This window comes from Episyrphus balteatus, chromosome 2 (genome assembly GCF_945859705.1).
Source record: "Episyrphus balteatus chromosome 2, idEpiBalt1.1, whole genome shotgun sequence".
NCBI classification, from domain to species: domain Eukaryota; kingdom Metazoa; phylum Arthropoda; class Insecta; order Diptera; family Syrphidae; genus Episyrphus; species Episyrphus balteatus.
This window is the reverse complement of record NC_079135.1, coordinates 5,693,545-5,709,118: the sequence shown is the minus strand read 5'-3', so window position 1 is coordinate 5,709,118 and position 15,574 is coordinate 5,693,545. Positions and strand designations below refer to the sequence as shown.

Below are 15,574 nucleotides of genomic sequence, written 5' to 3'. Positions count from 1 at the left end.
TCACATAAAATAGCCTTGTAAGTAAAAAAAATAATATTACTTTGAACTCTTTCAAGGGTCCAAATCCAGAATGTTATAAAAAAAAACTACAACACTGCACACAAGTTGTTGGCCATTAAAATGGTACAAGATAGGAATATAGTTGAGCAATATTGCCTTTTTTGAGTTTTATTTATTTAGTTTTTACTCTTTTTTTTTTTTTCTATATTGTCAATGTCGTCTGAGTTGGTTATTTTATTTTTGTGAGCTAGTTCCAGCCAGACTTACCAAATTAGGATAAATGTTTATTTTTTTTTTCTTTAGTTTATAGTCTGGCCACTGGTATAGTCTTTTTGTTGTTGTTCTGTTTCAAGATGAAGGCAACCTGATTGTGTTGGATGATTTATGTTAAAATTTTTATTGAAATTATGCCAATTAATTTGCCATAAAGTAGATAAAGTAAACGTGATTTGTTTATTTTTGTTTTATTTTTCGCTAAGCAGGAAGTTTTTATAGAAAAGTTTCATTACAACCGGTAGTTTATTTGTTTTTTTTTTTTATAAAAGTTGTGAAATTGTATAGTTCTGGGAATTTCCATTGGAATCATTTTGATATTTATAGTATTTTTGTGGTTATTGGCGATATGCGATAAGGATAAATATTTTTATTTTTAAATAAAAGTACCTACACCAGTTGTTTTAAAGATAAATAAACAGATTTTTGTTAAAAGTATTCCGACAGTTGGTTTGGTTAATTTTATCATTGTTTTGGTTTATGTTTATTAAAAGTGTTTATGTATATGTTTTAAATTTGCAAAATATTTGTAGGTACGTAAAGAATTTTTTGTTTATGTATTTTTCCAAAATTAAATGCGACGCTCCTGCAATGATTTATTTGGAATAATAATGCTTATAGACTATAGCACTTTTTAGATTTGTGTCTACAGTAGTTCTTAAGACAAAAATAGTTAAAAATACTGAAAATTACATAAATATTTGGTTGGATAATTAATTTTTTTTTAAAGGTTTTTATACCAAAGGTAACTCAAAATAAAAAAGATCCATCTAATTTTGTTATGAATAATATTACTATAAAATAAAATCAGTAAAGAAGCTCACTATTAATGGCGAGGTTCCCAATTGCTTAATCCATTACGTCCAACAGAAAAAAGATACATATTTCCGAATTTGAGTCTAAAAAAGTTGTTGCCTCTTTTTTTTTTGTAATTTAACACAATAGCCATACGAAGTCACACCTTCTGATCTCAAAAAACACATAGTAGGTAAACAAAGAAACATATTATATAGGTTTTTGAGGTTATGATTTTTCAAAGATTTTTTTTGTATTTTTTGCAAGCATTCTTAGATTTTGGGCTATATTTTGAGTCAAAAAAGACATTTCGAATTTTTGTCTATAACTTGAAAAGAAAGTCGTATGTGCAAATTTTACATAAGTAACTTTTTGAAGAAAATATATTGAAACTAACGGCATTTTTTTTTAAATTCTAAAAACAACATAATCTCAAAAATTTAAGAAAAACTTTTCAAAAAATAAATAATTACTTCTTTTACAGAAATTCAAACCATAACACTATTCAATTTAAGAAATATGTACATATTTCCAAAAATTGTAAAATATTAAATATTGAAAAAGAACTTGCAATCTATTTTATTACTTGAAACACTTAAAACTTTGAAAACAGATTTGGGATTCAAGAATAAATTCTATCCTATGAATGTTCATTTTCATCCGAATTTATCCGCTTCATATCCTTCATATTTGTTGATTATTTTGAATCTTTTCTAATATTTTTTTTTTGAATTTTTTGAATAACAGTAGGAATTGAAATTTTCGAATTTGCTACGTTTATTAATTAGGTAGCTATGTAAAACTTTCAAATTCTGTGCTTTTATAAATAAACAAAACTCGAAAAAATAAAAAAAGGGTTAAAATTTTTTATCTTACAATAAAGTACACGTGTAACTTTCAATATTTCTAGAACAACTTGTTGCACAGAAAATTGGTTGGTCCTTTCGTACTGGAAATATCATTATCATTCTTTTCCCCATACAAATATCAAAGTGTGTTAAGTTGTATTTTAGTGCGTTAGTAGATTTGTATCAAAAACCCTTTTAAATTAAGTATTTTTTTTATAGTTTAATTGCTTATTTCAGACTGTTTGTCGGTTCTCATTTAATTTAGAAATTTTTTTAGAGCCGATTTTTTAATCTACTAATAAACAGTCAGTTAACTGCCCGACGAATAAAGTTATAAGGCTCATAAACAATCAAATAACAACATTGAATTTTTCAATTAAGAAAAACCTATTCTACAGAATAACAAAAAAAAAAATGTCAAATTCAAATTTAAACGTAATTTTTATTCATAATTAGGGTTGGGGTCAAAATTCTGCCGGGGTCAAAATTCTTTTATCAAAATTCTGCTTTCAGCGCGCGCGTTTTAACATTTTCCAAACCCTTTTTTAATTTATTGCAGAATTCTGTAAAATCATCTTTTTGAAAATTTGTCATTTTCTAAATGCGTATTAGGTAATTTTTGTTTTATGAATGAATAAATTTGAAAATTTTAAGAAAAAGTTTAATATAAAACATTTCCGAAAATAATTAAAAATTTATTAATTTATCAAATGAAGATGAATGTTCAAAAATTTAAATAAGAAAAGGAATATTTTGTATCAAACAACATCGGTTCCAATTAGTTTACATATTTTATTTGAAAGAAAGTCAGTATATGGAATTCAAAAAATATTTGCGACACTTAAATAAAAAAAAAATTAGTAAAGTACCAATGTTGAATTACATTAATGAGGTGTATTTTTCTTTATTTTTTTTATAATATAATGCTGGCAGAATTTTGAAAAGCAGAATTTTAAAAAGCAGAATTTTGAAAAACAGAGTAGAAAAAAAGCAGAATTTTGAAAAACAGAATTTTCGCTAAAAAGGCAGAATTTTGAAAAGCAGAATTTTGAAGTCAGAATTTTGACCCGATCCCTAAAATCTAATTTTGGAGGTAGGTACCTATTATTTTTTACAAGTATCTAATTTCAATGTTTTCAATAGAAAAAAGACTACCGCATTTAATATTTAAAACATTTTATCCTTATTAATAGAAGCAAATACAATAGAAATTAATTCACATTTTCCCTGGGAAAATTTGTTTTGATTATGTTGAAATTTAAATTGCAATTATTAGCCTCGTGCTCTAATTAATGTAGGAAACTATATATAACTTAAGTGATGTCTACCATTAGTGGGAGATATAATTACATCAGTATAATAATTCAATATGTTACACAATATCTACAAATGAAGATATGCTTTGGAATTCATTTTCACGCTTATCTATAAACTAAGTTTTAATCAAATAAAAATGTTGGATTTTTCGAATTTTGAAAAAAATTGTAGCATTCTGTTGTAATTATGCTTTTTGCAGTTTTAAATGGTAAATTTTATAGTAAAAGGTTCTTACAAATTCACATGAAACTTTATTTTTTGTGTAATAAAAATGATTCATGCAGTGAAAATAAACTTCATTTGTGAATGATGATGTTAACAAACATTAATTTCAGTGACCAAATTGTATTTTGCATCTCATTTTAATAAAAACCAACGTCATTCGTAAACGAAATGTACATATTTACAATCTAAAAAAGGCACTATGAACAAAATTGGCCCTAAAATGATCTCTTGTGGTACATCATAAAATTTGTTGATATATAAATGATTCAAAAACACTATTATCTTAGGGAAAATTAATATCAGCCAACTTATCAGCCCTATAAATCCAATTCTAAAATTCAATACAAAATAATTGAAAAACTTGAAGATTGATCCATTTTACTCTTCGTCGAAATCTCTTCTTCAAATAATCCCGCCAAGTTTCCTTATTGATGGAAAACTAGACCACATCGCATGCAACCCTTATAAACCATCACCGTCTTTATCCCTTCGATTCAATAAGAAAGTTTAAAATCTACTTAGCTTAGTTGCATTCACTCCCCTTTTCTGATTTCTCAAATTGATCAAACCCTCCTCCTCCATCGCAGCCATCACACATAATAAATATGATGATGTTGGGGTAAGCTATTTTGTGGTTTCAACAAGTTCAATATATAAAACGCCGACCACCATCATCCGAGTACATAATATTTTCTCTAATTAGGTCAAGTGGTAATCCAAAACCAATCTAGAACACCATAAAACCATAAAACACACGAAGCTTAATTACATTGCATTTATGATACATGCACGAGTACGTTCGGCTACGGGTCCCTATTGTTCATTCAATCAAACCAATACCACCTATACCTTACTTGGTGGTGATGGAATTTCAACCCTTCGCCTTCTTCTCTGCCCTGATACATGCAATCTCAAATCACAATAACACCCCCATAATCAGCACAATGCAGTAAAAACTGAAAATGAAAATCGCTAAATAGGACGATGAATTCGAGTACGAAAATAGCATCAACTCAAATCCACAAGCCAAGCACACACAAGCTCCTTAAAACTGCAGCGCAGTCGATTGGCATTCAATATACGAACGGAACGACACTCGAGAGTTTTGTTATGTCAGAATTTTTGACATACGTCAGAGGCGAATAATTCAAAAGACTCATGAAGCTTTCATCGTCGTTTATTAATCCTTTTGTTTTGTCGCAGTCAGAGTGACTTTTGTGTCTCTCTGGTCTTTCTGCCGTTGTGTGCTGAAGCTGATAGATAATAGCGTGTCAATGTTTTATTGTTTTGGTCTTTGGCTTTGTCTTGAACGAAGACGACAGCAGCGACAACAACGGACGTTGGACGTTTTTGTGATTTTTTTTTTTAATTTTTATTTTTTGTCTCAGAGTGTCCTTGCTTAAATGTTGTTGGTCTCTCGTAGTAGTTCCAAGTTCTCCCGCCCACACACTCAGTGTAAAGTACTGAATCATCTGCCTCTCCTCTTTAGGTGAGACCTACCTTGTCGTGTTTTCGTTCCGTCCCGCGAACTTTGTAGGCTTTTATTTCCCTCCATTGGACAATTTTTGAATTTATGGCGTCACAGTGCCGGCAACGGGTGAACACTCTCTTTTGTGTTTTTTTTTTTGTTTAAAAAAAAAAAACTTTTTTAACTAACGTCAATGTTAACCACTAAATGCAAAGGCGCAAACACAATGAACGGTGAAATGAAGATAAAGACACTGTAAAAAAGGGATATGCACACTAGGCTTGACTATTTTTAGCGCTGAGATGCGCTTTAGTTGTAGTTTTCCAGCAGAGATAAAACAAAAGGAAAAACAAAAAGAAAGAAGGACAAGGAGTCATGGCCGTTTCGAATTCATAGGTGTAACGTGCTTGTTGCGATATAGTCAAGTTTAAAAACAATGCAACTAGGCTTTTTTTTAAATCTGGTGTGCAACAACTTTTTCCAGGCTTTTATGTGATTCCTGCGTCTATTTGTCTCCATATTCTCTATCTGAGACACTGACATTGGTTAGGTTTTCATGTTTTTTTTTTGTCGTCGTTGGTCGGTCGTCCGTATGCGTCGTTATTGTCGTCGGTCGTCATCATCTTCATCATTGTCCAAGTACTTACTCACTTAGTTAGTTTGTATGTCGTGTTGCATGCACATGAAGGATAAATCGAAAAAATAAATCACTTTTGGGATGCGTAATGGATTGGCTGTTAAATTTGTTATGCACAGACATGCCATAGACACGCATCATATAGTTGTGTGTCAGAGCTTGAACATGGCAATAATTTGAAATGACATTTTCTGTTGAAATAGACTCACTGAGTGTGGGTGGGAGAGAAAGGATTTTTTTTTGTGTGTTTATTTTAGATTTTGGACATAAAAGTGGATATTGAGATTGAGTGACGGTATATTGAAGGCAAATTGAGTCCAATAATAACTTTGACTTATGGACAAATTTAAATAATAAATGTAGTTAAATGTCAAAATAGCAGAGTTAAAATGTATCGTTCCTGATTTCAAAAAAAACTTATTGTTTATACTGGGAATACTGTAACATCTTTCTATTTGAATTTCTACCAAAAGTTGGTAACACTCTTGCACCTTCTGAAGCTTTTTGGTGTTTTTAACAAATGATTACCAATCATCCTTCTACAAATATCTTGATGTTTAACAACATATTGTGTAAGTAATTGATACCAAAGTCTTGTTTTGACTCCATTGCTAGCCCATTGTCTGTTTCACATGATTTTAGACCCACAGAAAATACCCCAACAAAACTTACAGAATTTTTAACTTGAATCATCTTTTATTAAAATTATGAATTTTCTAAAACTTTTCCTTCGTAAAGTTATGTGCATTACCCACTTTTTAAGACGTTGTTGAAATGGATTTCGAAGAATAATAGGCACCTCAAACTCGCGTAAAAACAGGGACAACTGTTGTGTTTCGTATTCTCGCTTTAATTTATCTTTAGACCTTATTAAAGAAAGAAGTGCGAAAAGGTATTAAAACGGACTTGGTTTTTCCGAGCTTCAATCTCCGATAACGGATTTCCTATCGTGTCTTCATAAAATTGTCTACATGGGTTAGAACTTGGATTGTTGTGGAACTTTTTCATTTCTAATTTTATGTTCGAAGTTGTACCAAAAAGTCTTAGACTACAAAAAAAGAGATCGTTCAGTAAAACTTACCTTGAAATATTGGCAAAAACCCTGAACTTTTTCTTCCGGAATGTTTAAGGTTTGAAGATGCCTTCCAAACTGGTTATCTTCTTAAAATATTTTAACACATGTTCTGATTTCTTCAAGTTTTTTTTTTTCTGAAAATGTTTGACCATCTGACATCTGAGTTCGAAATAGTTTAGTATAACATAATTTAGTATAATTATTTAGTATAATTAATAATTTAGTATAATAATTTAGTATAACACAAATATTTCACTAAGGGTGAAAAACTGTGATTATTTTTTTGAAGGAATTTAAAAAGAATCGATAATAATCTTTGTTTCAGGCGCTAACCTCCTCGATGCTTCGATTTTCATGCATATTTTTCTGGTTTCTTATGGGGCATTTCATCGTCACGAGTGGGAGGTCTAATTTATTGTTTCCCATTTAAATTTGAAAAGAATTTGTTAATAAATTAAACTGACCAAACACAAATATGCAATCTTAATTAAATTTGAAATTACAAAAAAAATTTTTTCTGTCGCGGGTCTGGACAAAAAGAGAATAAGTTTGAAAAAGAGTGCCACAGGTCGAACAACTTTTTGTCACGGGTGGAACACGTTCAAATTGTCCTGCAAGAGCAGATTTTTTAAAGAGTTTTTCTCGACATTTTGACGTTATTGCTTCCAAAAATTTGATAGCTGAATTCAATAAGATTCTATGGGCGGAATTCAAAGTCGTCACTCAAGTAAAAATTTTACTCAAGTAAACATTTGGTCTTGCGCTTGCCAACTTCAGCTAATCGTTACGTTAAGAAAACCTAAGGGTTTCTTAACTTTTAGCTTATGAATTCCAACTGATGAAATTTTGAAGTAAATACTTGAGCAAACACTTAGAAAATGCATCTCAAACTTGTGCTTGAGAAAAATTTTTACTTTAGTGACGACTCTGAATTCCGCTCTATAAGTTTTAGCTCTCAAACTCAATTAGATAATTCGAATTCTATGAATATTTTTCGCCGTTAAATGACAAAAAAAAAAAAAAAAAAATTGACCAAAAATTAAACAAAAAACCAAAAAGTGACATTTTCACACTACTGAGTTTCTTACCTTTAGAAATCTAAAATTAATAATTTATTCCGTGCTGTAAAAAGATAAAAATAGCTTAAAAATGAGCTGTAAAGAAAATTGAACGTCTTCAGTTAAGAAAATCATGTGTGCAATTTACAAGTGGTAGAAGTGAAACCTAAAAAAAAAATTTCTTGCAAAAAAAAAAAAGAAAAAATCTACCTATTTTTTATTCTATCTCCTTTAAATACATGTTTTTTATATGACATCCTATATTAATTTTATATCATCTGAAAGCTTATTGTTTCAGCTCGTTTCATCTTGTTTCAAATCACTACGATACTAAAGAAGTTTTCACTTAAAAAATAAGACGTTTTAATAGCAAACGCGTTCAGGTGTATTATTTAACTTAAACCAATTTTTGTTAGAAAAAATTGTGGTAATAGCGGGAAATTAGTATCATTAGTATTCATTAAAATGCTTTGTAACCCAAAATGAAAACAAAATCCCTTTTTTATTTTAGAGCAGTAATTTTTCTTAGTTTTAATGAAAACGAAGCAAATTAAAGTGATATCTGCAAATCTTGGGCAGAGAAAATATCATCTTTCCATCATAACTCAATTTTTCTTTTAATAAAAGAAGAACCAATTACACAAGTTAGTGTTCATTTAAATCTGTTGCAAACTTGGTTTCTGGAAGTACAACCACATTATACAACAACCTCAAATGCAAAAAAAACCTCAAGAACTTTTTCAAGATTATCTAATAACAAACCAAAGAAGAAGAAGAAATTTGTAATTTTTTTCTCCCCTTCATTCCAACCAGGAAATAAATCAGATAGTCGCCAGTGAGTCTCTATAGAAAGAGATGCACCATCAACAGAATGTATCCCATCGTCGTGAACTTTCATTAAACTGCAATAAAGTCAACGTAATTGCTTTAAAAAGAAATGAGTGGTAAGTCAAATTGGAAGTCCTGCACCTTTATACACGAGCGCCTTACTATTCTAGTTAAAGGAGAGGAAAGAAACTACTTAGAATGAAAAAAAAAACTCTCTACTTTTTGGCATACATCTCTCTCCAATAAAGGAGGAGCAATGCCAACGAACCGCAAAGCGTTTGCATTTTATTTCACATTCCGGACAGGATATGAACTTAACCTATGAACTATCATCCTCTCTGTCCTATATGGCCATCATCTCATAACTACTAAAAAAAACATGGCTGGGTGACTTCTGGGAATGTTGTATGTTTGTTAGCCCAGCAAGTGGACGTTTTCAAGAGTTCTTTAACGACGACGATGATGACGTTCCACTGCAAAAGCAATATGTCGTCGACTTATTTGTTTGAGTTTTGAGTATTTCCTTGGTACTCACTCGTACTCGTGTGTGTTGGAGACGAAAGGAGGCATTATGTGGGTGCAAGATTGTGATGTTAATGGTGATGGTGGTTCACCTTAAGCTTGGCGCTTAACTTATTTTTTTTTTTGCTTTGATTTCTATATGATGTCGGAGGTGGTTGTTGTTGTTGGTGTCGTTATTGTTGGGGTTTGTGTCTAGAGAGCATCACTTCTTGTGTGTGGGAATGTTTTTTTCGTCGTGTTGTTGTTGTTGTTTTTAGTGGTGCTATTTTTCAACGAGTTGAGTGATGTAGAAAGTAATGAATGAATAATCAGTGAAAGTAAAGGAAATCCCTCTGAAAGGAAATTAAAATTGCTCCCCATGCTGCCATGTCATGCCATTTTTTGTTGAAATGAACACAGACAAAGCTGAAAAAACTTTTATTTACTTAGCAGGTTCAAAAGCAGACTGTAAGACCGTATTTATACGAGGTCATTCACCATTTTTAGCGCACTATTCACTGAACCTGGACATGCCAAGCAGAAGCAGGATAATTATTTAGGTGGTTGTTCTTTTTTTTTTTTTCTTAGTTAAATTTCTACTTCTAAGCACCGCAGTGCAGAGGTTGTTTTTTGCGCTACTAGGGTTCTTTTAAAGTTCAATTTAATTAGTGAAAAACAGTATTTTAAATTCATTAAGAATTCAGTTTAGTTTTATCAGGTTGTTTTCTTTTTAATGTCTTCGTAGAAATAATATAGTCTTGATGGAAAATCATTTTTAAAAATCAATTTGGATTCTGGGAATTTTTAATTCAAGGAAAATTTTCTACAAAGCACTTTTCAGAGAGATAAAATTCGGATTTGTCGAAATATGTTCGACAACATTTTCTCGAAATTATTACAGAGCTAGAAAGTTAAAGCGAAAAAAGTAAATAACAATATTTTTTCCTCGAAATTTTCTTGTCAGTTGGTATTATTTTTGCTGAACAGAATTTCTTGGAACAATGATGAAAACCCTTTTAGTTACCTGTAATATGATGAAGTTAAAGTTATATATGTAGTTTTGGTGGCAAATGTTTAAAGGATGAAATTGAACTTAAATTCTATAAATTTTAACTCATAGGGTTGCCGAGTACTTTCGACCTTTTAATTTAGAGGTCACTGTGGCGTATGCGTGTTTTTTTTTTTGTGTATAGAAAAACTACATATAAGCAAATGATATTTAATTCCAAGCACTGATCAATTAATAAACCTAATTTTGTGTTTATTGATTTAAAAGTTCTTTTATAAATAAAGTTGAAAGTTTTTAAGTCCAAAGTGGAAACCCCTTTTTTATAATCTATACTTTACTTAAGGGGGGAAATCCCTTTGGAATTTTGTATTTTTGCATTATTTTTTTTTGTTGCGTAATTAATTCATTTATCAACCAAAGAAACTATTTTCAGTGGTCTTAGCCTTAAATAAAGCCTCAAAAGTCCCTATGTTCCCGAAACCTACGCGCTCCGAACCTACCACAGTACGAAAACGAAAACTTTAAACGCATTTTTCTCTAAACGCGTTTTTTTTCGGGGCCGTGCAACGTAACTCAAAAACTAATGAAGCTATCGACTTGAAATAAAATGCAAATTACTCGTTAACTTATTGGCCATAACATGAACATAAAAGTTAAATATAATTTTTACAATAAATATTTTTTTAAACTATTTTTTTTTATAAAATATTGTGTTTTGTGCATTGTGTTTTTTCGTTTTTTTGGTCTCTAATTTTTATTTTACACTTTTTTTTACTAAATTTAGGTTCATGCAATGCGTATAAATATATTTTATTGGAAACAAATTTCTTTTTTGATTATAAAAAATTTTCTGGACTAGGGCATTGCACGGCGCAAACTGTAGACGCCTACTTTAAAGAGCTGTAGAGCCGCCATTTTGTTTTTATTTTACTTCAAAAAAATTGTATCAATACTTCATAATGTTAATAATATCATATGCTTTTCCAAATTTCAATAAATGCTTTCGGTTTTCCAAAAAAAAATTATTGAAAAAGTTGTCTTCCAGAAGGATTTCCCCCCTTAAGAATAGTTTTAATTTTCACCCTAAACTAAAACTTAGTAGAACAAATGTATGTATTTTTGTGGTTATGAATGCTTGTTCATCTGTTCCTTCAAAACTTCTAAACTATTTGCCATAATTGGACAATTTAGGCATCGTTAAAAACCTTTTGTCCATCTTTTGGCTATAGACTGGAAAATAGTTACAAAAAATTGAATATGTCGCTTTCTAGATTGAAAAGAGACAAGAAGAATTTAATGCTTAGTTTAGTAAGTTCAAAAACACAAAAAGAATTATCGTGAATATTCGTACATATTCAAATTTAGTGAAAAACCGTGTTCGTATTTCACTTATCCTTATTATTTTCTAACAGATAGTAAATCATAATGAAAAATTGATTTATACCAGCTAACATGGTTTCACCTAAGTAATTTGTAGTTCTAAAAAAAAAAAGTAGGTATATAAGACAAAATATTGAATAAACGTAGACATTACGTATTTTAAAGCAAACTCATATAGAAAATTACACTGGTCGGCAAAAAACAAAAAAAAGTCGGGAGCAAGAACTTTGTAAGGTGATTTTAATTGACTTCAGTGTGCTGAATTCAAAACTTATTACAGATTTACTCTATCACGTCTCGTTTTTGAGCTACACTGGTCACTATTTTCGCTACACTGAGCCAAAAAACAACGTAAAATCAATGGAAACCACTTTGAATCAATCGAAAATCACTACATTTTTAGCCTAAACTGGAAAATGATTGAATCAAAGTAGCACACATTAAATCTAAGTTGTTCACACATTAAAAAAAAAAAATTAAAAAAAGTAAAACTGGCATCCGCTGGGGATCGAACCTGCTATACCTGGGTTGACAAACTTGTGCTTTACCACTGTGCCATCTCACTTATAAAAATTGATGTGACAAACTGTAACTTAAGCATAGGACGATTTTTAGAAAATTAATGAATATATTTTTCACCGTTGATTCAATGTAGAACGTATTAAAAATTACTATGCGTTTTTTCTCTGGGTGTATAAACTCCCAAAAACTAATTTTCAATTAAGTTCTTTTTGATGTATAGTAAAGAATATATATTTTTCCGTAATATGTTGCTTTTTTTTAAGTCTAAATCAGAAGACGCCAACTGGAATTTGGTTCAAAAAACCATTCATTACTTTAAAAAAAAAAACAAACAAGATTTTGAGGTATTTATCATAAATTTCTTTTTTCAATATCTTCGAGAAAAAAAAATAATTTTGAAAAAAATAAGTACCTTAACGACGTTTTAATATGGTGTTTCGAGATTGCATAAGTAGTTTTGCAAATAAAATTTCTTAACGGTGATGTAATTTGACGTCAAATGTACCCAAAAAAAGCGTTTTTGACCTGTTCATATTCAAGTATTTCGAAAACGTGACGTGCTAGTGAAATTTTGACTTCGGATTCATACTCAGCACACAAAAATCCTTTAGAAAAGTAGGGTTTGCTTCCTGATCTATTTTCGTTGCCGACCAGTGTTATCAGTTTATCTTTTGCAAAATCTTGCAAAAAGGAAAAACATTGTTTCATGTTCAAATATTATTTATCATTGCATTTTTTTTACTCCTTTGCTCATTCCCATACAAATAATATTGTTCGCGTGACTTTGTTTCGTTTTCCTCGAGAGAGTGCCCTTAACCTTAAAATATGTTTTAAACTATTTAACAACATTTTTTAAACTATTCAACAATAATTAACCTATTTTATTTCTTATTTTTTTCATTTCAGGTAAAGAAGCAGTTGCAAGAGGTGATATAAAATATTCAAGTTTAAATTTTATGTTTCAAAAATTATTTTTTAATTTTAAGTAAATATTTTTAGTAAAAAAAAAAACAAATAAATACAAAAAATAATAAATGAATTACCTAATTATATTGATTCCGAATTTATATAGCAAATTTAATTTGAGAAGAAAAAAAAAAATTGTGTATAATTTTAGAAGTAAATATCAATTTCCTTCGTCATTATTCTATTTTTGTCCAATTATATCAAGAATAATCGGCCTAGTGGTTGTTTGTGTACTCACCCCCGCCTAAAATCTTGATTTATTTTTTCTAATCCAATTGAGTGATTAGTTCATCGAGCTTCATAATAACATCAACCAAAAAACACCCACATGGACGAAATTCTTCAAAATTGACCAAACAAATAACAACGCACTTTCTCTCTCTCTCTATGCTCTTAATTAATTCTTCAAGAGAGAACAAAATTAAGACAACATAGAAAGAAAAGAACAACAACAGGGGTTGATTTCCAGTAAGACTGTTTTTTTTTTCTTTGTGTTGTTAAGTAAAAGTTGACGTTGTTTGTCGCGACACTCATATAAATATTCGTCATTCTTTTAATTATTTTTGTCTACAAAACAATGACAATGGATGATAATAATGCTGGGCTGTCGTCATTGTCTGCTATAAGCAAATCCCACACACTTTTTTGTCTCTGTTCAAGTCTAAGGCTATGTTCAACTCAGACCAATTATGTACTCGTTGAAAAAATAACAATAAAAATAAGAACATTTGGTCTAAGAACTTGGGTCACGAAATAGGAAGCAAATCTTGAAACTTTGTTATTCAACTTGATTGTGTGCTGTGAGTTGTTAAGTCGCATTTTTTTTAAATGAAATTAAATTCTAGAAAAACATTTTGTAGGAAATTTGATAAAAAAAACTGAAGTTTAGGAAGAATTCTTTGATATATCTTACTTCTCAGACCAATATTAAGTTATTCTACTTCCAAATTTAAAATAAGTTAAATTTTTGCATTTCTATTTTTAATTTTCTTATTTTTTCGACAATTCAGTGTAAACTCACCCTTAATTTGAAACTTTTTTGTTTAATTTGAAGCCAACTCCAACTCCACCCACGATTTCATATCGTAAAATTGCTTTATAGTAGGAAATAACGTTATTACTTCACTTGAACTCATATAAAAGTTGAAACAATTTTCATTTCGCAATGCAGGCAGAGAACTATGTAGCATGTAGCTGCTATACCATCGTCCGTCATCAAAAACAGCAACAAAACAAAAAAAACCTACAATTTTACTTTCATTTTCATTTCATATCTCAATCAAAATGATTTCACTTTTTTTCTTCAATTTTTATTTTCAACGTTTAGAGCTGAAAATGTATGAATGAATCAGCGCAACTAGCGTCGTCGTATAGTCTGATTTTTTTTAAATTTTGTTGATGTATCGTGTACCTACAGATTATGAGCAAAGGAGTTATCACCCAAATGCATTGGTAGTTCATTATTATACAGTCTTTTATAGGGTATAACATTTGTGTGTTTGTTTGAAAAGTCATTCAAGGTTCTAATTTTTTTTTTTTTAAGTTAAGATAGAATCTAATTACACTGGTCGGCAAAAAAAAAACAAAAAAAGGCGGGAGCAAGAACTCTGTAAGGTGATTTTAATAAACTTAAGTGTGCTGAATTCAAAACAGTTTACAGATTTTTTCCATCACGTCTAGTTTTTGAGCTCTGCTCATCACAATTTTAGCTATAAAGTCCCAAAAACTAATTTTAAATTAAATGTTTTTTGACATTTGATCTAAAAATATTATTTTTCCGTAATATTTTGCTATTTTTTCAACGGAATCTGGAGTCGAAAACTGAAATATACTTTAAATATGCTTCAAAAACCATAAGTTACCGTAACCACCAAGATTTTGGGATATCATACATTTCTATACCAAATATCTTTTAGAAAAAATAATTTTGAAAATAAAAATAAACGTATTTAAAACGATAAAATATAGCTTTTAAATATTGCATATCGTCGGTGAAACCAGAAAAGTGTGTAACTCCATTTTAGCAAATTTTATAGGAGAGCAAAAAAACAAAATCGTTTTGAAGGCATTTGTATGAGTTTTCATTTTCTAATTTGCTAATAAAATAAAAACTATGAACTTTGAGGGGATTCTGAGTTTAAGGAACGGTAGATATTAGGTTTGTCTAACAGATGGCATTCAAATCTAATTTTCAGAAAATTTGGAGTTACACACTTTTCTGGTTTCACCGACGATATGTAATTTTGCGAAAAAAAATTTAACGGTGATGAAATTCAACTCCAAAAGTACCACACATACGCGTTTTTGACCTGTTAATATTTAAATATTTCGAAAACTTGACGTGGTAGTGAAATTTTGACTTCAGATTCGGAATCAGCACACAAAAGTCCTTTAGAAAAGTATGGTTTGGTTCAAGCTCCATTTTCGTTGCCGACCAGTGTTATTAAATTTCGACCTTTTTGATCGTTTTAGAAACTAACGCACACTTGATAAATATCCCAGATTTACACTGCAATAAGGTTTCTATAAAGCATTTCGTAAAGTAAAAAACAAAGCACTTATGTGCTATTCTAAGTTGTTAAAGAATATTTATGTTCAACCTAGCAATTATTCACTTTCATACGAGAAATCGCTGAGAGCTTCAAATTAAAATGTCAAATCGACACAAAACG

General features: G+C 30.0%; 1 protein-coding gene across 9 annotated transcripts in view; it reads left to right on the top strand.

The window, feature by feature from the left end:
- LOC129909888 (serine-rich adhesin for platelets) overlaps positions 1-15,574 on the top strand; it is a 408,462-nt gene that overhangs the window by 139,738 nt on the left and 253,150 nt on the right. For 8 of the 9 annotated variants that reach the window (XM_055987036.1, XM_055987033.1, XM_055987034.1 and 5 more), the window contains exon 3: positions 12,843-12,863. The exons of the other annotated variant lie outside the window; for it this stretch is intronic. In XM_055987036.1, coding sequence (XP_055843011.1) covers positions 12,843-12,863 — 21 coding nt within the window. The remainder of the gene's footprint in view (positions 1-12,842; positions 12,864-15,574) is intronic. 9 annotated transcript variants of the gene reach the window in all.